The sequence below is a fragment of the Apis mellifera genome, linkage group LG1 (assembly GCF_003254395.2).
Source record: "Apis mellifera strain DH4 linkage group LG1, Amel_HAv3.1, whole genome shotgun sequence".
Taxonomy (NCBI): domain Eukaryota; kingdom Metazoa; phylum Arthropoda; class Insecta; order Hymenoptera; family Apidae; genus Apis; species Apis mellifera.
The window spans coordinates 6,889,844-6,913,437 of NC_037638.1; the positions used below are offsets into that span (position 1 = coordinate 6,889,844).

The 23,594-nt window shown below is 34.0% G+C and overlaps 4 protein-coding genes across 8 annotated transcripts in view; 1 reads left to right on the forward strand and 3 right to left on the reverse strand.

Moving 5' to 3' along the window:
• LOC726243 (flotillin-2) overlaps positions 1 to 23,594 on the forward strand; it is a 96,804-nt gene that overhangs the window by 41,972 nt on the left and 31,238 nt on the right. The window lies entirely within an intron of this gene.
• Positions 1,654 to 7,326, reverse strand: LOC552457 (glucose dehydrogenase [FAD, quinone]). Its single transcript, XM_006564983.3, has 4 exons — positions 6,738 to 7,326; positions 4,316 to 5,101; positions 3,575 to 3,758; positions 1,654 to 3,168 (listed from the first exon to the last, which is right to left on the reverse strand). The coding sequence occupies exons 2-4, from the start codon at positions 4,718 to 4,720 to the stop codon at positions 1,868 to 1,870; spliced, it is 1,890 nt and encodes a 629-aa protein (XP_006565046.2). The 5' UTR covers positions 4,721 to 5,101; positions 6,738 to 7,326; the 3' UTR covers positions 1,654 to 1,867.
• Positions 8,266 to 18,416, reverse strand: LOC410746 (glucose dehydrogenase [FAD, quinone]). Of its 2 annotated transcripts, XR_003306147.1 has the most exons (7): positions 18,337 to 18,416; positions 13,807 to 14,270; positions 13,318 to 13,676; positions 11,898 to 12,062; positions 11,584 to 11,736; positions 9,907 to 11,307; positions 8,266 to 8,577 (listed from the first exon to the last, which is right to left on the reverse strand). XR_003306147.1 is itself a non-coding variant. In XM_026445456.1 (6 exons), exons 2-6 carry the CDS (start codon positions 14,237 to 14,239, stop codon positions 10,015 to 10,017), a joined length of 2,403 nt encoding a protein of 800 aa, XP_026301241.1. In that variant the 5' UTR covers positions 14,240 to 14,270; positions 18,337 to 18,416; the 3' UTR covers positions 9,748 to 10,014. The 2 variants fall into 2 exon arrangements, 1 of the variants encoding a protein (XP_026301241.1); XM_026445456.1 differs by lacking the exon at positions 8,266 to 8,577 and having other exon boundaries at positions 9,748 to 11,307.
• LOC552425 (glucose dehydrogenase [FAD, quinone]) lies at positions 17,359 to 22,697 on the reverse strand. Of its 2 annotated transcripts, none has more exons than XM_006564981.3 (3): positions 22,596 to 22,697; positions 21,641 to 21,996; positions 17,359 to 19,897 (listed from the first exon to the last, which is right to left on the reverse strand). In XM_006564981.3, exons 2-3 carry the CDS (start codon positions 21,968 to 21,970, stop codon positions 18,329 to 18,331), a joined length of 1,899 nt encoding a protein of 632 aa, XP_006565044.2. In that variant the 5' UTR covers positions 21,971 to 21,996; positions 22,596 to 22,697; the 3' UTR covers positions 17,359 to 18,328. The 2 variants fall into 2 exon arrangements, with proteins under 2 accessions (XP_006565044.2, XP_003250569.2); XM_003250521.4 differs by lacking the exon at positions 22,596 to 22,697 and adding an exon at positions 22,262 to 22,362.

The window sequence follows — 23,594 nt, forward strand, 5'->3', positions numbered from 1 at the left end:
TTATTCTCTCTAGAAATAATGCTTTAATCGAAAATTGTTTCCGCCAAGGTTTGTAACATATTTATCTCTGATTTCTCCAATTTTCCCGAATCAAAATTTCTTCGATCCTTCGATAATTAAAAATGGATGATTTATTTTCCGATTACGATGAAAAAAAAAAAAAGAATTTGAATCGCAATATCGTTTTACAATTTTTTATTTCATAGATTAAAAATGGGGAAAGAAAGGAAAATTTTTAACGAGTTTATCTATCTTTTATACAAAATATCTTCTTTTTTATTGCGATAAATCAAATTAATAAAACAGTAGAGAATTAATCTACTTGATAAAATTAAATATTATATTATTATTATTATTATTATTATTATTGTTATAAATAGATATGTTATAATTAAATTCCTAGCATAAATAAAGTAATAAATAAATAAATATTAACGAATATTTACGAGCAAGAGTATTTTAAAATATAGGAAAAGTATACATACACATATATATATATATGTTAATTATTTGGTCACAAGTAGCGCATTTGTCCCTTTTTTTCGTTCGTTGAAAAATTAATATTTATTCCTATCCTTATACCGTTTGTAACTAACACTCGCTCTTCTTTTTAATTTTTTTGATTCATTAATCTGCCTCTATCACACTGTAGATCATCAAATCTGGCACCATTGTATACACATGATAATACATGATCTTTCTAAACGCACTTAAATTTATTACAATTCTTCTTTTCCTTTTTTTCATAACGTAGAAGGTAATGGCGTACAAGCATAATAATCATTTTTAAATATATATATATATATATATATATAAAAGAAAGGTCTACAACTGCAGAGAACTGTACAATTCACTCACTGAATAATAAAGTTTAAGTTAAAATTACGTTAGAAGATTTGATATTGGAAAGAATGTTTCATATTCTTTTTTTCAATTTGATTATATTTTGGAAATATTTTAATCTTGGCACACGTGACACTTTCAAGTTATAATATTGTATTTTTTTGGTACTTTTTTTTAATATCAACAATCACTTCAATTAGGAAAATTTATATCGTGATAATAAACGATAAAAATCCTTTGACCCGATTTCACCGAGCAAATATTCATTGAAAAATGTTGCAATTACCGTTGAATTTTTCTCTTGAGAAATACGAGGGCAGGCCGCCTGCTTATTTCTGAATTAATTTTATTTGGTTCCATATTTCACTTGTCGAGCGAGAAAGTAGCAGCATTATAAAATCGAAAAAAAAGAAATTCTACCAGTTGCGACAACTTTTTGCCATTGGTTGAATCAAAACTTTCTTGCACGATTCGATATAATATTGTCAATTTTGAATTTGTTTTATATATATATATATATACATACAATATAAATTGTATAAGAAATTTGCAGACGCAGTCACAACAAACAAGCATACCGTATATACGCATACTTCTTATCCTTTTAATAACATTCTCTTCTCTTATTTTATTATGCAACGTTTACATAAATTTCACACCGACTTTGCGTTGTTCGAGCACAATTGATTGTAAAATCTGATTAAAAATCAATAATTCTCTCACCGTTTTCAATCCTCCATATTACAATTCCATTCGTTTCAATTATTCCATATAATAAAAAGAGAAATAAACTATATATAAATTTCCAAATTGATCCTAACCTCAAAAAATATATATATATTACAATTATTACAAGGAATAAATAAATTTCCAGAAACTTCCATTACATTTCACAAAGATTGAAATTAAATCCACCTTGAGGACTTGACACTTTAAATTAAAAACGTAATGCCCAACAACAAAAGTGTACATCATATCTCCCTATATACGTATACAGAATCCATTCCCACATAGTAGTAGACTATCACGACCCAATGGTGGCGTTAGTGCGGCTTTCGTGCCACCATTGCTCCTTAACCAAATCTGCCCCCTTCTCGCCTATCATTATCACAGGCGCGTTTATATTTCCGCTGGTGATGGTGGGCATGATGGACGCGTCGATCACCCTCAACCCGTTCACCCCGTACACCCTTAGCTCGGGATCCACGACCGCCATGGGATCTGTCCGCGGCCCCATCTTGGCCGTGCAGCTCATATGGTAAATGGTCATCGTGTACTGGCGTATCGCGCAGTTCCAATACTCGTCCGTGTACAACGGTATCCGTTTGCAGTTGGGGACCGGGTGACTGTGGAATCTCGCGCCGAACCTTCTCATGCTGCTCGTCTGCCCGAACGCGATCGCCGCTTTCACCCCCTCCCTCAACACGTCGATGTCGTACGGGTCGGTGAGGTAATTGTGATACATGAGAGGGTAATCGAGAGGGTTGCTCGACCTCAGCTTGAGGAAACCTCGCGACCTTGGTCTGAGCAGCATGGGGAACACGCTGAACACGTCACGCCTGTTTATGCTCTCGAACACCTCGTTGTAGAACTCGTCCGTCAACCCGTGCGCGTTCTTCACGTGGGTGCCTCCGTCCGAGTTGACCGAGGAGGAGGTGAGCATGAACTCGATGTCGGGCCAATCGTCGCTCCGATTCGCGTACTTGGTCGAGATGAATCCTACCGTCTCGAGGCCGACGTTGGCCGTCAACGGACCGTCCTCGGTGATCGCGTACCTGAGTGCCGAGTTCAGGTTCACGACACGGTCCAGCATTATGCTGATCGGATAATCGATGGGGAATATGATCCCGCCCACGGCTATGTGATCCTGAAGATTCTGGCCGACGCCTGGCGAGTCGTGGATCACGGGGATACCGAGCTCCTCGAGGTGGCGCCTCGGCCCGATGCCGGACAGCATCAACAATTGGGGCGAGTTTATCGCCCCTGCCGATAATATCACTTCCTTCCTCGCGTGCACGACCTCCCTCCGCCCCCCCCTGATGAACTCAACGCCGCGTGCGCGCTTCGTGCGCGGGTCTATCAGGATCCTGGTCACGTGGCTCCACAAAGAGAGGTCGAAGTTGCGCCGAAGCTGGATGGGCCTGATGAACGCCTTCGCAGCGCTGCACCTCGTCCCCCGCCTCATCGTGTACTGGTAGAGGGCGAAACCAGTCTGTTGCTCCCCGTTTATGTCCACTATGTCGTAGCCCATCTCCTCGCCGGCTTGGAGGAACGCTATACCCAACGGCGTGTTGTACGGGGAGTCTTGCACCGTCAGGTATCCTCCTTCGATTTTGGGAAATTTTTAGTTTCTTTTTCTTATTAAAGGAGGAATAGGGGATACCGAGAAATATCTTTAAGTGAAATTGATGTATAATTTTTGATTGATTGGTAATATTGATCTAAGAGTAAGTGTTTTTGTTTCTTGTATCTTTATATTTTTATATTTCCATCAGATTTATCATTTAGAATTTTCTCAAGTGAAATCTTAGTTAACTGTTTAGTATTTTTCTTGTTGTTGATGAAAAGAATGTAGAAAGATACAGGGGATTGCAATTTTTTTAATGCAAAATAGATAGATACGTGTTCTTTCCTTTTATAATTTTTTTATATTCCAAGTATTTTTAAGATTTCTCAATTGGCTAGAGATTGATTGGGATTCAAAATATATGAAAAGGGAAAGCTGGCTTACCTGTACTGTGATATTTAGTGTTACGAGCTAAATAGGGATTCCTTTGGTCTTGAGATTTTTTGAAATAATGAAGTATATCGTCGTAACCCCAACCAGGATTGCCAAAGCTTTCCCACTGGTCGAAATCTCGTCGATTCCCTCGAATGTAAAGCATCGTGTTCAGCACACTCGAACCTCCCAAGACCTGAAATTTTGAGAATTAAGAAAGAATTTCTTTTTCCTATATATATATTTCCTAGAAAAAATCTATATTATAATCTTCTAAATTATACATTTAATTAATCTTCTATATTTTACAATTTTTAAAAACGAATGTAATAATTACACAATTGATGACTGTGAGCAAAGAAAGGAATATAAATACATAAAAACAATTAATCTGACCTTTTTTTCAACTCATATTCAATATTCATACAATAATATGTCCTTAAGATACATTTTGCTGCTTCATTTTATTTCTTTCATCAAAAAAAAAAAAACGAAAGCTGACGTAACCTTGGAACTGGTTATTCTCACTTTCACTTGACACTGAACCCTGATTACATTCCAATAAACGTGAATAAGACGATCATCGAGGAACAAGATTGTCTGGTACAATTTATTGATTGATTTATAAACAAGAAAAATTAATCAACATCTGAATATTCATACAAATGTTTCGTCAAATTTTTGCAAACCATTCTTTCTTTTTTCTTTTTTATTCCTGAGAAGAATTCTCTGGACGACGAATATATGTCTCACCTTCCCCCTGGTCCAACAGCATCGTCGATCAACCATCGCCTGACAAGCCGAATCCTGCGGCTGCGTCCTATATTTCCAATCCAGTTTGCTCTTGTGCAAGTACAGAGACAGTATAGGAACGTCCGTTATCTCGGTTTCGTGGCCCCCGGCCTCCAACAACAGCACGCTCCACCCCGGATTCTCGGTGAGCCTGTTCACGACCACGCTTCCGGCCGAGCCACCACCCACCACCACGAAATCGTACTCTTTCCTTAAATTCTTGGTAACCTTCGGTTGATTCTCGGGATCCATTAGATCGTAATTGTAATAAGCTAGGGCCGCTATGATGATCGGTATTATGGCCAATTTTCCGATGAGGAGAGTGGCAGCTTTTACGGCCAGGGTCGCTGTGCTTATTAACGTCATCTTTTGTTTCTTAGAATTTTCTTTGATCTTTTAATTCTTGAGATCTTTAATTTCTATTCGTTTCTTCCTTTTTCTGTTTCTCTCTTTCTTATTTTTGGTTTAAAAAATTTTTGGGTATTAAATTTGTTCTTTCAAGGAATATACGATAGTTTATAATATAGGATCGATTTCATTATTATTATTATTGATAAAGTGTGTTATCGTGATTAAATACCCTGGATTTACCTAGGGTTTGCCTCTTCGATAATGGAACTAGACGATGCCATTGTTGATCGAAACGATAATGAAGGAATCAAATAATTCCTATTCGAATCATGATGAACGTCGGTTCACATTCGGTTATTTTCATTTGAATCTTTGCTTCATGTGTCAGCCTCGGATCTGCAAACAGATGTGAATTTGAAAAAAGAAAAGAGAAAAGGTATTAATCGTGCAGAAATTATTAATTTAACATTGTGGAAGAAGTTTAAATAAATTTTCGCAAGTTAATACACGTGAATATTTTTCGATATTAAAAATATATACACACACACGCAAAGCAAGCCGTTTCAAAAGTCGACGAATTCGTGAACTTGAACCAGTTTAAGGTTATGGTTCTATTTATTTTCATAGAAACGAGTATAGGGACGGTCCATTGAAGAAAAATCCAACTGACCTTGATACGGCCTTGAGACGACTCTCAAATGACTTCAAAATAACCTTAACCCAACATGTACGTGCAATTATATAAGATATACAAGGCAAATATTGAACCATGACTTTCTAATAATCGCGTCATTTAGTAGGCGGGAATTTCAAATTCAATCGATAGGAGGAGAATTTACTAAATTTAGTAAAAAAAAAAAAACTATCATTGCTACCATCATCGATCCATCCAAAAACTTAACTTCGAAAAACTTCCCTTGGGAAATCGAGACTTGAAATTTGTTCTTAACAAAAAAAAAAAAAAAAATCAATCGTTCCAACTTATTATCTCAATTTATCTCCATTCTTTATCCATTTTATTCAATCGAAAAGGAAGAAACCGCTTAACATCCGCGTTAAAAAAAAAAATAATAAACTCTGGGATGATTCAAGTCACTCGTCCGTCATTTCTTAATTGCTTTACGCACCGTTGCATACGCGACATTCCGAATTATCACGAGACAATAAAACCTCCTGAACACACTTTCTCACTTATACGTTAACGAGGCTTCGTATTCACCGGCATGGAACGCGCGCGCATACACACACACACACATACACACACACACATACACACACACGAGCGCGCACATACATAGTTATTTGTTTCACGACACGATTGTCACGATCCACGCGCACCGCACTCTTCCCAGTCGTACGAGGAAACGATTGGATTCGCGCTTTTGCATAACTTTCTTCATTGGCCGGACAATGCAGTCCAATGGCATACCCATTCACGGGCACCGTGTCGCTCTGATCGAACTTTTTCGGCTTGCGACACACTTTCTTTTTCTCCCCTCTTGCTCATTCGATCCTCGCCGCTTTATCTTTTTTCTTTTTCTTTTTCTTTTTCTTTCATTTTGGCTTCGATGAAAGCGATATGTGCGCGCATGCGTATGCGCGCACGGTGTTCTGAAAGTGGATATATGGAAAATTTGAAGGATTCGATCGAAGCATTATTTTTGGAAGAAGAATACACGATCGTCAAAGTAAGATAAAAGATTCCGTATTTTAATTTCTCTACTTTTTGAGATTAAATATGCACGTGCTCTCTGAATAAGAAATTCTGTAATAATCTAATATATATTTTTTTTTTGCAAGAATAAATATCGTTAAACAATATTCGTCGAGAATTGCAGTCATCGATTACCATTAAAGCAAACTAAAGAGATTTCTAATATTTCTTTATTTGCACATCAACACTTCAAACATTATATACAATCGTATTGGCATAAGTTATATATACATACATATACATGCATACATATATATATATTCCACCAACACTTATTTCCACATAAATCACCAATGATATCGTCTCTTTGATACTCACAATCTCGATTCGTGTTGATCTCGACAACGAGGAGAGACAATTGCAAATTCGATTCTGTTCAAAGTTTCATTTATCAAGTTTTGCCAAGGAGAGGAAAAATAAGAAAATAAAAAAAAAAAAAAAAAGATGGCACACCCCAGGTTGGAAGCACGCAGAAGCACGTGGATCGATTGGACCGATCGAGCAGCTCGCGAACGTAGAGAAAGCGAAAGACTGAATGTTCGAACATCACGTTCCACGTATAAACCGTACGGTAGTACCACCACTTTGATCGACAAGAAACGGGTCGTATTCGCGTGTTGACCTTTAGGGTTGAGTTCTTCATCTCTTTCGTCACGTCCGTTCTTTTTTTCTGCTCGTATTCTTCTATCGATCGATCGTCGATCGTTCGTCCCTCGCATCTTGGCCATCTTCTCCGAGGAAAAAAAAAATTGCCTCCTTTTTCTCATCAGACGTTATAAGACCTTACGTATTATGGAGATATGATGATCTCAATTTTCAGACTACTTATATGCTACTTCTTTTTTTTATGATCGAATAAAATTTATCGTTGATTCAATTATCGATTTTTTAATAATGATCGATCAAGTTAGCGACTGAAATTTTTCAATAAAATTAATTGTATTGTTGAGTACAATCGAATGTAACTTACTTGAGTAATCTGTAATGTTTGAGAATCACTCAAAGTGTATATTGTTCCATCCAATGATTTGTAATTTTATCCATGTATCATCATTCCATATTATGTTCTTCTTATTCGAGTAATTTAGGGAAAAGACATCGATTCCTTCCTTGGTAGAAATAATATAATTTCACGATATGAAAATGAAAAATGAATACAAATAAATTTTGAGTAGGAAAGCAAATTATTTTTGACAATTTTTATTTCGAAGAATATGTGTATGGAAAATTTTATTCCGGGAATAATATTAGGATTTTAATTATTGATAAGATTTTCAATAAATGTATGATTATTCATACAGATGAAATAAACGCATTGAAGTATTTTTTGATTTTGTAATAAATTACGAAAAAATATATATATGTATACATACATTAAGATTGTTCCATTAAGATGTTCAAGGATATCTGATCTTGATTTCACAGTTGACCGAAATTTCGTAGTAATCATGATGTCTGTATGGTTTATTCATGAACTATTCACTTATAATACAACCTCATTTCAATATGCTGCAAATAAAAAAACTACCTTTTAAATTAAAAGGAATAATTTAAAATAATTTTATTCGAATGAAGATATTTTAGATATAAAATATTAAAAATATTTATTTAAAATGCTGTTATTAGAATTTTTTTTAATAATTCTGTGTAAATATAATCGTGCATTAATTGTCTATATTTATAAAAAATTATCGTTCTATATTAAATGGAAAAATGGTAAGATTGGAAAAAATCAAGATCTGCAAGATTGAGGACATGTCATCTTAAGATCATTAATCACAGAAATAAGACTTTTTTTAAGATACGTCCTTCAATAAAAACAAATTTAGAAATAATTAGAAGATCTTTACAAATTAAAATTAAAAATTAAAAATATTTCTTCTTCAAAAAATGTCCAATCTATTTTTGAAATCAAGTCTCATTTTATCCACTTTCACTTTCATTAATTTTTCACTTTGGCCATAAACCAATCAAATTTTCTTTTTTTCTTTCTCTCTCTCTTTCTCTCCATTTTAATATCCCTTATTCCTCTTGATCGTCGATACGTTATATTTCGAATATAAGAAACATTTCACTTTCCCCCAGATGATTTTGAAATCGCCTCAGTCAAGCGTTTTCATTCCTGTTCCATGATATGGTGTCTGAATGCTATCGTGTGCTAGAAAAAAAAAAAAAATTGGGAAAGACCCTTCTAGTGAAAGTTCTTCTTGTCCGTATGTCGTTACATTTACGAACAACCATGAACGGGTAATTTGTTTCCTCGAAAAGACGAGAATTTGATCGGATGAAAAAAAAGTTATGCGTCGTGCATAAAGAATTAATATATTCATGGAAAATCTTTTGAGAGTGGTTTTTCTAGAGGCAAAAATAATATATATCTAAAAATATACATAACTTCTTCGTCAACCTATAAGCGATTTAAATTTGCATTAAAGTGAGGTTAGAGTGACAGGTTGTCTTGAATTTCTCGTGAATGAATAAACAAGCATCGATCGATATACCGAATTTCCTTTAAACCGGTAAAATTGATTTCTAAGAGCAAATATATGTCTATTCTATATATTTTAAGAACAAAATTATTATGATTACATGTAACAATCTATATAACGATGAATTGAACGAAAAATTTGTATCAAAAAAATTCAGCGACGAGTTTTAAATTTAAATTTTAAATCAACTAATGAACTTAGAATTGAAAATCGTAATGATACTTTTGAATTCAAAATGTCGAAATTCACGAGATTGTTTTATCGTAATGATAATTGCAATGGATCTTTCTTACAATGTTAATGATTTCTAGAACATTACCTTTCTCGATGCTCTCATTACGTAAAGACTATGGATGGATAAAGCATGTTTTAAAAGTCCTTGGATGGGATAAAGAAAAGTCATGATCCAAATAATTATTTACTTCATTTAGTTTCTGATAAAGTTTCAATTTTGTTTTTTATTATTTTCTTGTTTGCTTTAACATAATTTCATACGTGGAATTGTTTAAAAAATTAAGGGAATTTATATAAAAAAATGGAACAAGAAATCATTACGATAACTATTCGTAATAACTGTTCATTAATCGTATGTTTTTTGTAATCTAATTATATTCTGCTATTGATTGATATTGTTAACCTAACATTTTGAGATCTTGACACAGAATAATAATTAGATAACATTCTTTATATTTTTATTCACTCGACATACTTATAAATATTTCATTATATAATTAAGAATTGAAATTAATATAACCTCTTTTTTCCTTTGTTTCAGGTAAGATTATTCCAAACAATAGGTTCTTTTAATTGACGTTTTGGTACTATTAATGAAGGTAATTTAATTAATCAACGCTTTTATGCTATCTTATAGTAAGATCGTAAAAATTTTATAATATACACTAAAATCAATATTCTCGAGGAATAACATTACTAAACTTTCATTATAATTATTATTATACAGCATATTCTATATATAAAAACGAATTACATTGGCCTACCTGCATATCGAAAACACATTAAAAATCAGTTGGATCGATACCAACTTTTTATTTATTACATCGTTACTGTCCAAAGTTCTCGTCTTCGATATAATCGCAAACAAACTTTTACTTCCACGCATACAACCATTCATCCTTGATCATATCGCTAGCCTTTTCCGCGATCATAATGGTAGGCGCATTCGTGTTTCCTCTAACGATTTTAGGCATAATCGAAGCGTCCACGACCCTCAAACCGGCCACTCCGTAAACCCTCAACTCGGGATCGACCACAGCTTCGGAATCCCAATCTGGACCCATTTTGCACGTGCCTACGGGATGATAGATCGTCGCCGTGTACTCCATCATCGCGCACTTCCAATACTCCCTCGTGCCAAAAATGAAACGTTTGCAAGATGGCAGAGGCGTGTCGATAAGTCGAAACCCATACTCCCGAAACCACGTGGTATGGAACAACTTCAAAGCAGTCTCTATCCCCTCCACCATCACGTCTGCATCGGGATAGGCAGTGAAGTACGCAGGATAGATAGATGGTGGCCCCCACAAAGGATCTGTATCGTTCAACAATAAGAACCCTTTGCTTCTAGGCGACAGTAAGATAGGTCTAATATTGATGGCGTCGTAATAAGACAAAGGCTCGACCCTAGTCTCCCCAAACTCTGCTGGATCGTTCAAAAAATCCATCTGATTGCTAGCATCGAAGGCGTATTGAATATCTGGCAAGCCATGTTCATGTTCGAACGCAGTTTGAAGAAACGCTCCGCATACGAGTGTTCCAGTGGCAGACAGTGGCCCCATCTGAGTCTTCTCGTAATAGCAGATGTCATTTTTCTTCATACGGTTGTCTTTCGTCGTCGAGGTACTGTTCAACGCGATCACCAGACCGTCCATTGTTACGTGATCCTGAAGATTCCTTCCAACTGGTAAGTCGCTGATCACTGGAATTCCATGTTTTTTTAATTCATCGGCCGGCCCTATGCCGGACAACATTAAAATTTTGGGCGAGTTAATCGCGCCGGCTGAAAGAATTACCTCTTTCCTAGCCAGAACGGATTTACTCAATCCTGTCGATGTACACGTGTAATCGACACCTGTCACGCGTTTCGTGGTTGGATCTGTGAGTAATCTAGTGACGTGAGCCTGTGTCTCGATCGTGAGATTCTTTCGTTTGTGTCTGATAGGTCTGATATACGCGCTATTGACACTTTCGCGCTTTCCATGGAGGGAAGTCATTTGCAATTTCATTACTCCCAATTGCGTCCCTGCGTTTGCATCCACGGTTACGTGACCGAGTTCCTGCCACGCGTTCAAAAGAATTTTCGCGTTGATATCAGTGTATGGAAATCGTTCCACCGATTGATAACCGCCTTCGTTGTGATAATATGGGTTTTCTTTTACGATCTGGGAAAAATATGGATATTGTTATTCATTGAAATCGATGTAATTAGATTTTTAGATGATCTTTTCTAATTTTGATATATCGTTAGGATATGGATGAATTGTTAATTTTGTTGAATAATGGAATTGGAAAATGTGATTAGATTTTTGGAGATGTGATTTATTTAGTTTTCTGTGATATATTCTTTTGTAATAGCAATCATAGTTATTGTGAATGATAAATTTTCCGTCTAATTTTGGTTGAAGAAAGGAAGTTAATATAAGTTTCGTTAAATTTACCTCTCGATCCTTATTGTTCTCAGACTTGAGAAAATATGGTAAAACTTCTTCGTAACTCCATCCATAATTCCCTTTCTCTGCCCATTCGTTGTAGTCATTTGGATTGCCACGTATATAAATCATATAGTTGATAGTACTGGATCCACCCATTACCTACGACAATCCAATTTATAACATACATCTTAAATATAATAAATGTATAATATTATAAATTTTAATTTTTAAAATTATCGATTGCTACGAAAATAAGAATATTATTTTGAACGTGTAAGACGGTTAATTAAGATTCGAGGTTGATATTACGTAATACATACTTTACCCCTTGCCCATGCACAGCTTCTATCCCTTCTTGATCGACAAGAGTGTCTCTCTGGTTGTGTACGATACATCCAATCGATATTGCTGGCTTGCAACATAGAGGCAAAGGCAGGAACATCAGCCACCAATGGTTCTTCTATGCCAGCCTCCAATAATAATATCTAAAAATGAATATAAAACATTCGTTTTCATTTTTTTTTTTTATTAATTCAATTTATATTTAATTGCAATGCTAATTCTAAAATTGTTGAATCATCGATCATTGATAGTTTTTTTTTTCTCATAAAAATATTGATTTTGAAAATATAAAATCTTTTTGAAAAATTATATCTGTGTTATTGTCATTAATAAGAGATTAATAGAAATCTGTGATGAAAATTGAATTGAATTCGTTAAAAATACAGATGATTTTTTGCATTATTTGCTATGCTGATTTTATTGCATTGACACTCGATCCAATAAATAGTTTTATAGTCTTACGCGGCTCACGGTCTGGTTTAATCATCAATCGAAGCCTCTAAGTGAGGCCTCACGATATAATGGTCGACGATCTTCTGTTTCATGATCCTTTTCAAAGAAGCCCTCGGCATTGTTCGACTTTTCAACTAAGAGATTATCAACTTTCTTTACCTTTACGCATCAAACGCGACGATTTTATTATAAAATCTTTCATTTTAACGATTATAAAAATTTCTTAAAGATTAAAGTTAAGGGTAGAGATAAATTTAATTATCGAATCAATTATTAGAATTTATTTAATTTCGATAAGAATAAAGGAAAATTTTATTCTACTGTTCAATTTTGAACAGAATCGTTTCATGAATCATTAATCAGCATTGCACTGTTAAAACTCGTTTCATGTGTTCATAAAAACTCGTTCCTTTTTCTTTTCTTCTTATTATTATCCGATCAACCTTTCTTTTTTGTGCAGTTTAAAAACGTTAAAGTTCTGACTAAAGTTCTTTTTCTTTCTCTCTAATAAAAATTTAACATATCTTACTTTATTTCCTAGAAAAATAAAAAGCCACCAATTATTTTTTAAGAGATAAATTTCAGTTTTCGTTAAATATCAAAAATATTGGAATTGTAATTCAGAAAATAAAAGAATTGTTTTTCTTTCTAAACAATAAAAATATAAATAATTAATCCTACTCTAATACAGAAATATCAAAATTATAGACAATTCGCTTTCGAAAGGATTTAATTGGAAATAGAATTCGTCAGCCATGTTGGATAAAGCATTCTCTACGTTTGCGCGGGAAGATACGAATGATACGAAATGAAATTCAAAAAAAACACTTTCCAACAGTATATTCTATTACATAAAAATTCTCTTAATCGAGTATTTTTCCCTTTCCACCGATCAAAGTAACAAAATATAACAAATCTTCGTTAAAATTATGCTCGAATATATACCTTCCAGTGTTTTACTTCGCTCAATCTATTCGCGAGGACGCATCCAGCCGATCCAGCTCCAACGATAATAAAATCGTACTCTTCTCTAGGAAAATTCGTGGAAATTTCCGGAAAATTGATCCTAGTCTGACTGTCCACGAACTTCTTAGGATACATAAAATTCTTGTACTGATCAAAATCACTGGCACCACTTCTCCAAGCTTCGTACGAAGAAATCGTTTCAACATTTTCGTCACGATTATCGACGAAAATTCTTTCCATCGCCTTTGAATTATCATCTTGATCCTCGCTCGTTAATAGATATATTGGAGACATTGCGTTTGCAATATCATTCAACATTCTCGGAATATAAATTCTTTCTGCAACGATCAATTATATTGAAAAATTATAAAAAAAAGAAATTTAAAAATCCTTAACAAATAATTTTTTCTTTTTTATTCTACCAGAAAAATGTATAAAAAAAAAAAGAAACAGGGCGACCGTTTTTACCTTGATCAATTCGAACTGCATCGTAAATTCTAGTCAACGGTTCACGAACGATTTCAGTTCGCGGAGAATAGACGTTACAAATTCCTTCGAAATTCACGATCGATGGTTCGACCGTCTCTCTTTCGTTACTTTCGTTATCCTTTTCCCTCGACAGTTCTATCGATCCATAGCTCGATCCTTTTCTATCGTTCTCTATGTTGTTGTTGTCGCGTAACGTGTCCTTGGACGAACGCCTCGCATTGGATGTCACGCACTCGTCGAATTTCCACGGGCGAAACGAATCGAAATCACGAGATGGACTGTGGAAAGGGTCTTGGGAATAGCCGTACAGATGGGCGATCAGAGCCAGAAACATAAAGGCCGGCGGTTGGCAGGTCGACACGGTGGAATGTGGCTGGCAAAGAGTTGCTAGGTCCGGTGGTATCCACGACATAACTTTCGAGAATTTGATGGAGTCCCTTTCTCTGTTGGGCAAAGGTTTAGAGATTATCGATCTTTTTTCTAAATTGCACAGAGAAGATTATCGCGAATTAAAAAAATTTAGTTGGATGGCGAATCATTCTTTTAGAATGGAATTCAAATTGTTTGGATGAGAAATGTTATAAGAAATATATATATATTGGGTTTAAAAAAAAAAATAAATAAATAAACGAAAGATTTTGGATTTGGAAATATTTCATATTTCGCGGAATAAAATAATTAAAGAGAGTCGAAGAGTGACTCGTTCGTTTCTTTCTTTCTTTCTTTTTACTTCCTTTTGTTTTTGTGTGTTTTTTATGCCTATTGTGTTTGGCAGAAGAAAGAAGGAGTTTCGAATGTCGTGAGCACTTAAGCGACAAAGAGTTCATTGTGTACACACACGTATGGAAGTGAAGTTGCGCACAATGGTTACGTTTCGTTCTTTATAAACAGACGTGTCTTTAACCACGTTTCTTTTTGTCAACTGCAATGACTAATAACCATATTCATAACCATTTCACGTTAAAAATTCTTAACCATCTTAACTAAGTAATCGTTAATTTATTTACATGATTGATCACGTATTCTTATATTATTCCTTTCGTAATTACATTTTTATCGATTGATCAAAGATACCTGGATTTTTAATAGAATTTAATAGATAAACAAACTTCACGTATCGAGTCAAATATCCAGAAAATAAACTCTCATCTCATAATTGAAAGTGAGAAGAAATGATTGATCCAAAATTCTTGATTTTACACTGTTAATCTCGCACTAATATTCACTCTCAATTTTTGATAAAATCATACACGGTGGATTTATTTATTTATTTATTTTTTTTTTTTTATAAGAAGTAGAACGGCACTTTGTTTGAAAAATGGAAAACTGAATTCTTTAATGCTGAAAGGGTGGCGGATCATTGACGATTGATTTGAACGAAAGTGGTGTTCCTCTCTCGGTGCCTTGGTTTCTTGCCACTTCCCCCCTTGTCTCCACTTTTTTTACTTTCCTGGCTCGAGGTGCACGCTTTCGTTTATTAACGAATAACCACTTTCCTCGATTAAAATTACCACGAAATTCATAACATTGTGATTCGAACGAAGAATTCCATGACGAGGAAGGCAGATCCATTTGTAAAAAATTTTTATATTCATATTTAAATATTTTTAAAGGGATATCGATACTTTATCAAATATCTTAAAATTAAGAAGTTTTAAATTCAAAATGTGATTTCTACAAAAGTAAAATGAGATTTGATATAAAAAAGATTTTTCTTAAACCAAGTATAAAAAATTAATAAATATTGTGATCTAGAGATTTTATCATCATGGTATATTCAGTATACAAATATTAGCTCTAGTTGCATTCCATGTAATAACATCTTTTTTAAATAATATTACTTAAAGCCATTTATTTATTTATTTATTTATTTCATCACGATATTATCGATAGCAATAATAGATTGTAAGCAATTAGAAAGGATCTTACAATTATTAGCTACAGAGCGACCAACCTGATCGCGTTTGCTCTGCTTCCGCTCTACTTCGATACTTTTTATTCCCTATTATTCAGCTTTAGAACAACTCTTACAATAACTTTTTCGCGGGGCAAATCAGTCTGCATATCATTTCGTTTCACTTTCGCTTTTCACGGTTTTCATCTTTAATAAAACATCGAAACCCCTTTTTTCTATTATTATTTATTATCGAACCGCTTATAAAACTCAACTGTTATCTCTCTTATTGTAAAATATTATTCTCCTCGGTAATGTTATATTAAAACATTGTTACTGATCGTCGATTATATTTCGATTTTGATCCACGTATTCTTAAAATGGAAATATTTTCTTCTTTGGAAAATTCCTTTTATTAAAATCAAATTCTCTTTTCAATTTTAAATTAACAATAGATTATTACATTTTACATAGAAGAATTTTCGCCGTGTATCGTGTCGACTATCATCGTTGCAGAAAAATTTAACATAAGTGCGTGCAGTTTGAATTATGAAACAATTGTAAAATTACATTGGAATGTTAATGATTCCGAGAATTACCATTATTATTGCATTTCAAGAAACAATTTTTCAAAAAATGAATTCGTAACATATAATTGTAACAGGGATGAATAACATTTATAAAAAAAAAAAAATAAAAATATCGTTAATTTTTAATCACGCTATCAAAAATCAAAAGGATATATCATCATATAATTTGATATATTTTTTTTTATTATTTCTTCTTTTCATTCGAACCAATATTGCATGTTCCATGTTCTCTTCGAGTTGGTATAAAGATTGACGTAATAATTACTTAACCTTAAAATTTCAAATTAATAGTAGTACTTTTGTCTTTAATAAGTAATTTTTCATGTAACCTCCTATAGTTACAATTGGATAAATAAGTACACGGATATTTCATTATCCGAACAATTCTAACCACTTTGAACCCAACAATTCGAATAATCAACGCTCCACTGCAGACTTGGACAACTTACGCATATCTTTTGTGCTTTCCCCACTTCTGTGCTTCCCCACCACACTATGGAAGTATATATAATATATGTAGTATATCTATATTAGTACATATATTATAGATTACATATACATATAATATATATATAATATACATAAATACATATATTAAAGGCAAAGCAGCACGACGAAAGTATATGGAATTAATTAAGAATAGGCAAACCGACACACTGATAACGAAAATTAGATTCGTGTTATCTTTTAGTGACTAAAATTTGTCACTAATTCCAGAATTAACCACGGATCTAATTAAAGAAGTAAAAAGTAATAATTAAATTTTTTTAATAGTCAAATAACTTTATTCCTAACTTCAATTAAATTCCATCTCTGTTCTATTCCTTCTCAATTTTCTTCTCAAGAGAAGGATATATGACGTCATGTTATCCCTACTACAATTGCTAGATTAGACGGAGATACGTCACGTGACTACTTTGGTAAACGCTTGCAAGGGAATTCGCTTGTGAAGGAATAACAGCAAGAATAAATCACGTATTCTAAAAAGAAAATTTTCCATCAAGAAGATTGAATTTTCTCCTTTTTTATCGTAGAATAAAATTATTATTTTAATTATTCAAAGTAAGTTTATTCGAAATTTTTAACTAGTTACTTTTTCAACAGGTTATAATGCTCAACTCTGCGCAGATCTAACGACTCTTCTCCCCACTCCTTAGGCTTTTGTGGAGAAGAGTGGAAGTAGCAGTCTACATTATCGTATACGTTATATACTCGATCAAGAGTAACCAGAGTTACTTTAATAATTTTATCGTTTAAAATATATTCGAATCCGATCTTTTCTTCTATACACATGAACAATAAATTATTGAAATAATTTCATTCTCAGCTTCGTTACAATTTTTCCAATTTTCTCTCGCACAATATAAAGCACAATAGGAAGAATATACAAGTACGTCCTAGCCTGCACTATACTACACCGAATATACTATATCGAAAACGATCTTTTACACACGTCTGCGTATTCTTATTTTCCTTCACTCGTCTACATTATCGTATACGTAGTGTAGAGTTGAGCATTACACATTTGTTTAAATAGTAACCAGAGTTGATATTTAATTTTTTAATAATTAATAATTAATTACTACACTTACCCACGTACAAATAATTGAAATAATTTTATTCTCAACTTCGTTACAATTTTTCTAATTTTCTCTCGCACAATATAAAGCACGATAGGAAGAATATACAAGTACGTCCTAGCCTGCACTATACTACACCGTATATACTATATCGAAAACGATCTTTTACACACGTCTGCGTATTCTTATTTTCCTTCACTCGTCTACATTATCGTATACGTAGTGTAGAGTTGAGCATTACACATTTGTTTAAATAGTAACCAGAGTTGATATTTAATTTTTTAATAATTAATAATTAATTACTACACTTACCCACGTACAAATAATTGAAATAATTTTATTCTCAGCTTCGTTACAATTTTTCTCTCGCGAACAAAGCACAATAGAATCGAATATACAACTACGTCCTAACTTACTACTGTATTATATACGATCTTTTACATACACGTTTGCCGCGTATCGTCACCTTCCTCCACCCGCAAATCCTTGCACCAATCCTCCTTAATCATATCCGCCCCTTTCTCGGCAATCATCATGGTCGGTGCATTGGTATTCCCGCTGACGATGGTCGGCATGATCGACGCGTCGATCACTCGCAAACGATCGACGCCGTGCACCTTCAATCTCGAGTCGACGACGGCCCTCGAGTCGTCGGCCGGCCCCATCCTGGCCGTTCCACACGCGTGGAACAGGGAGGTGGTCACGTGTCTGACGTTGCACTCCCAATACTCCTCGGTGTCGGGTTTCGCGTGCCGGCATCCCGGAATATCGAAGTGGTGCAACCGCATGCCGTGCCGTTTCAGTGTCTCGGTGTTCACCAATGCCTTGATCACGTCCACGGACTTCAGCAACGTCTCGAGATCGGCCTTCTCGGCGAAGTAATTCGCGTGGATCTTGACGGGATCTGCGGGATCGGTGCTGCGCAACCTCACCACCCCCCTGCTCCTCGGTTTCAACAGTATGGGGTAAACGATGACCATGCTCGCATTCGTGATCACGCGTGACATGTCCGTAACCAGCTCGTCCATCATATCGAAGCTGTTCATCACGCTCGTTAATATGTGACTCTCGAAACGATGAATCGGCGCCACGAGGAACTGTACGTCCGGGTAACGGGACGAGGGATCGGTCACGTTGACGAAGCCTTGGAGATCGATCGGTAGATCGCGCAACTGGCCGGTTTTATGGATCAAGTATTCGTACGCCGAGTCGTAGATCGCGTCCACGGGCATGGGCGAGGTGATGGATTCGTTGACGAACAAGAGATTCGTGCCCAGCCATATTGCGTGATCTTGAAGGTTCTCCCCGACGGGTAGGTCGTGGACAAGCGATATCCCCATCTCGTCCAAGTGTCTCCTGGGCCCGATCCCTGAGAGCATCAGTATCTGAGGACTGGCCACGCTCCCTGCCGACAGGATCACCTCCTTGGCCGCCCTCACATCGATCTGTTCATTGTTCTTCAACGTGATTCTCACTCCGCTCGCCCGCCCGTCCTCCCCGAACAACACCCTGTCCACTCGGCTCGACTTCATCACGTACAGATTCCTCCTGTATTTGACAGGGGAGAGGAAAGCTTTGGCCGCGTTCAGACGCCGCCCGTCGTCGAGGGTGCCCATAGCTCTGCCGAACCCCACGAAACGGTCGCCGTTCAACGGTTCCAGTATCTCGTATCCCAACTCTCGCGCCGCGTCCAGCATCACGTCCTGTATATCCGTAGCCGTGTAATTGTAATTTCGGATTCTCATCGGCCCACTCGTCCCGCAGTAGTCGGAACCGAATCGGGCCACGTGATCCGGCGAACAGCTCAACGATTTTCGAAAGTAAGGGAGGACCTGTTCGTAACCCCACCCCTCGTTCCCCTCGCTCGCCCAATCGTCGTAGTCCATCCTGTTCCCGAACACGTGCAGCATGGCGTTGATCACCGAGCTTCCACCGAGCGCCTTACCCTTCGACCATTTGCATCGTTTACCCTTTATGCTCATGCAGGCACCCTCCTGGTACTCCGTCTTTTCAGAAATTTGAAGTAAATTAATACAATGAATATTAATTAATATAAATTGTAATAATATTAATTCGATCGAGAATTTTATCATTGAATCAAGTTACAATCGGAACGATCTCTTGATAAATTAATATTAATAATTTTTTTTTGTCGATAATAGGAATAACGTTCGATCGAGAATTTTCAATCATCGAATGAAATTACAATTCGAATTACAATCGGAACGATCTGTTAATAAATTAATATTATTATAATTTTTTTTTTTATTCAATAATAACGTTCGATCGAGAATTATAATCGGAACGATCTTTTAAAAATTATAATATTATTATAATTTTTTTTTTTTATTCAATAATAACGTTCGATCGAGAATTAAAATCGGAACGATCTTTTAAAAATTATAATATTATTATAATTTTTTTTTATTCAATAATACGAATAATGTTCGATTTTATTATAATTCGAATTCTAATAAACTCTTGATAAATTAATATTATTATAATTTTTTTTTTATTCGATAATAACGTTCGATCGAGAATTATAATCGGAACGATCTTTTAAAAATTATAATATTATTATAATTTTTATAATTTTAATTTTTTAATTATTATAATTTTTATAATTTTCTTTTTATTCAATAATACGAATAACGTTCGATTTTGTTATAATTCGAATTGTAATAAACTCTTGATAAATTAATATTATTATAATTTTTTTTTTTATTCGATAATACGAATAACGTTCGATTTTATCATCGTCGAATGAAGTTACAATCGGAACGATCTCTTGATAAATTAATATTATTATAATTTTTTTTTTTTATTCAATAATAACGTTCGATCGAGAATTACAATCGGAACGATCTTTTAAAAATTATAATATTATTATAATTTTTTTTTTATTCAATAATACGAATAACATTCGATTTTATTACAATTCGAATTCTAACTAATTTTTTTTTTATTCAATAATAACGTTCGATCGAGAATTAAAATCGATCTTTTAAAAATTATAATATTATTATAATTTTTTTTTTATTCAATAATAGGAATAACGTTCGATTTTATTACAATTCGAATTGTAATAAACTCTTGATAAATTAATATTATTATAATTTTTTTTTTTATTCGATAATACGAATAACGTTCGATCGAAAATTTTATCTTCGAGGCGTTGAATGAGGAACGATCTCTTTTTAGAAATTTGAAATAAATTAATATTATTATAATTTTTTTTTATTCAACAATACGAAAAAATTCGATTTTATTATCGAGGCGTCGAATGAAGTTACAATTCGAATTACAATCAAAACGATCTTTCGATACTCTTTTTAGAAATTTGAAATAAATTAATATTATTATAATTTTTTTTTTATTCAATACGAATAAATCGTTCGATCGAGAATTTTATCATCAAGGTGTCGAATGAAGTTACAATTCGAATTACAATCGGAACGATCTTTTAAAAATTATAATATTGTTATAATTTTTTTTTTTTATTCAATAATACGAATAATGTTCGATTCTATTACAATTCGAATTACAATCGGAACGATCTCTTGATAAATTAATATTATTATAATTTTTATTCAATAATAACGTTCGATCGAAAATTTTATCATCGAATGAAGTTACAATTCGAGTTACAACGAGATGAAGAAAAAAGATTAATTTAAGAAATTTTAAACGATTCTTCGTAAATGTATTAAATATTAACACGTATTGATATACGTGCAACAATACATTACCGCGTAACGATAATCCTGGGACGAGCCAAAGTTGTTGAAAACGAGGGCGGGTACCTCGGTTTCGGGTAGAGGGTCCTCTCCCCTTTCGACCAACAGCACGTCCCAATCCATCACTTCCGTCAACCGGTGCGCCAAAACGGATCCCGCCGTCCCACCCCCGACTATCACGAAATCGAATTCTTTGTTCGAATTTAAAATCTCTTCCGTACGATCGGCGGGATATTGGCGAGGATCGCTTAAATCGTAATAGGAGGTCATTATGGCTTGCAGCAACAGAGTGAAGATGGAGGTGGATGACATCCCTGATGGCATCGCCATACACGAATCCATGCTTCCTTCCTTCGGATCCTCGATTTCTTCGCAGAAGATGAAAATTTAATGACAAACGAAATTGCTTCTACACTTTTATATTTTTTACACCCCGAATAATTTGATATTTTTAAATATCGACGACGAATTTTATTTATTTATTATTCTCAAATAAAATTATTTTATTATTTAAATTTATTAAGTAAATGTGAAAAATTTAATTTTCAAATTTTTTTAGTTATTATTTCTTTTGCAAGATTATTTTATCAGACAAATATATATATATATATATAGTGAAATGTAGCAAGGTACTTGTTCATCGATTGTGAAAAGTGTAATTGAAATTCAATCCATATGTATTTATTTATCCCATGTAGAAGCTCCACAGGTTTACAGCTGACTGGCGAGCTGATTGTTGATGCGTTGTCATAATATTTGAAAGTGGATAGTTTTAGTTTCTCGCGTTGGATGGCGCGGTTAATCTATTATTTTTCTCCATACAGAAATCTGAATAATTTTTGTCAATGTACACAAATAGGAAAAATCAATTTTCGACGAAAATTTATATTAAATAAAATTCCAAAGGTTCTATACTTTTTTTTTTTTTCCTACCAAAATTTGATAAATAAAAATATGTTCCACTCACATTAGACGCACAAGTATCCCCTCGAGTACACTGCAATTCTCTTTCCTCGAATAAGAACTTTACTCTCCAATTCTTTCCCCGTTAAAGTTCAGTTTACATTTGAATACGATAATGTATCACTCTCTTATATATATATGTATACGCAACTTCTTTCATGGATGCATTTTTTGCGACTTCAGAGAAGTTATGAGACTCGAAAAATCGTTTATCGTATTCCAAATATAACGTTTAACGTTCATTCGAAAAAAAACAATTAAAGGATTTTTTTAAACGTTGTTTTATTTATCGTGGAAGACAATGTAATCTTAACGTCGACAAAGGATAAATAATTGATGCTTGTTCTATTATATGCTATAATCTTGCCTAATAAATCTTATCGATAAAAAAAAAAACTCGTTTATCGATCGAGCGACTCGTGTGACGTAAAATTTAAATCTAATTTAAATTTTAAATAAAAATTATTTGAAGAAATAAAAAACTTTTTATATTTGAAAAGTAATGATAGATTTTCCGCAATAAAGAAACTATAAAAATTCTTCGTAATTTATTTATTTATTTATTTCACTTCGTTTTCTCGATGTATATTTCAACGTATATCCATAATAATGAAAGATACCATGGACTCCTCGTTGTCGATCACGAATAATTTATGTAAAAAAGAAAGAAAAAAAAATGGAGAATTGTTATAACGAGATATATTTAACACGTCTTTAACACTTGTAATATTATACGGATTAATAATGTAATGTTATTTAATATCTGATATTATTTACATTGATCGGATCTCCTGTGTTTTTCTTCGCAAAACATGACTTAATATTCAATTACATTATATATTTATAAACGGGGGAAATTGTATAAGACGAGACACGACACGAATAAAAACAAGGTCATATATATTTTTAATATTTTTATTAAATCCACAATTACTTCCTGGAAATGCTATTAAACGTCTCGTACGTCTTTATAAATCTATTTTCTTTGATAGGTGCAATAAAA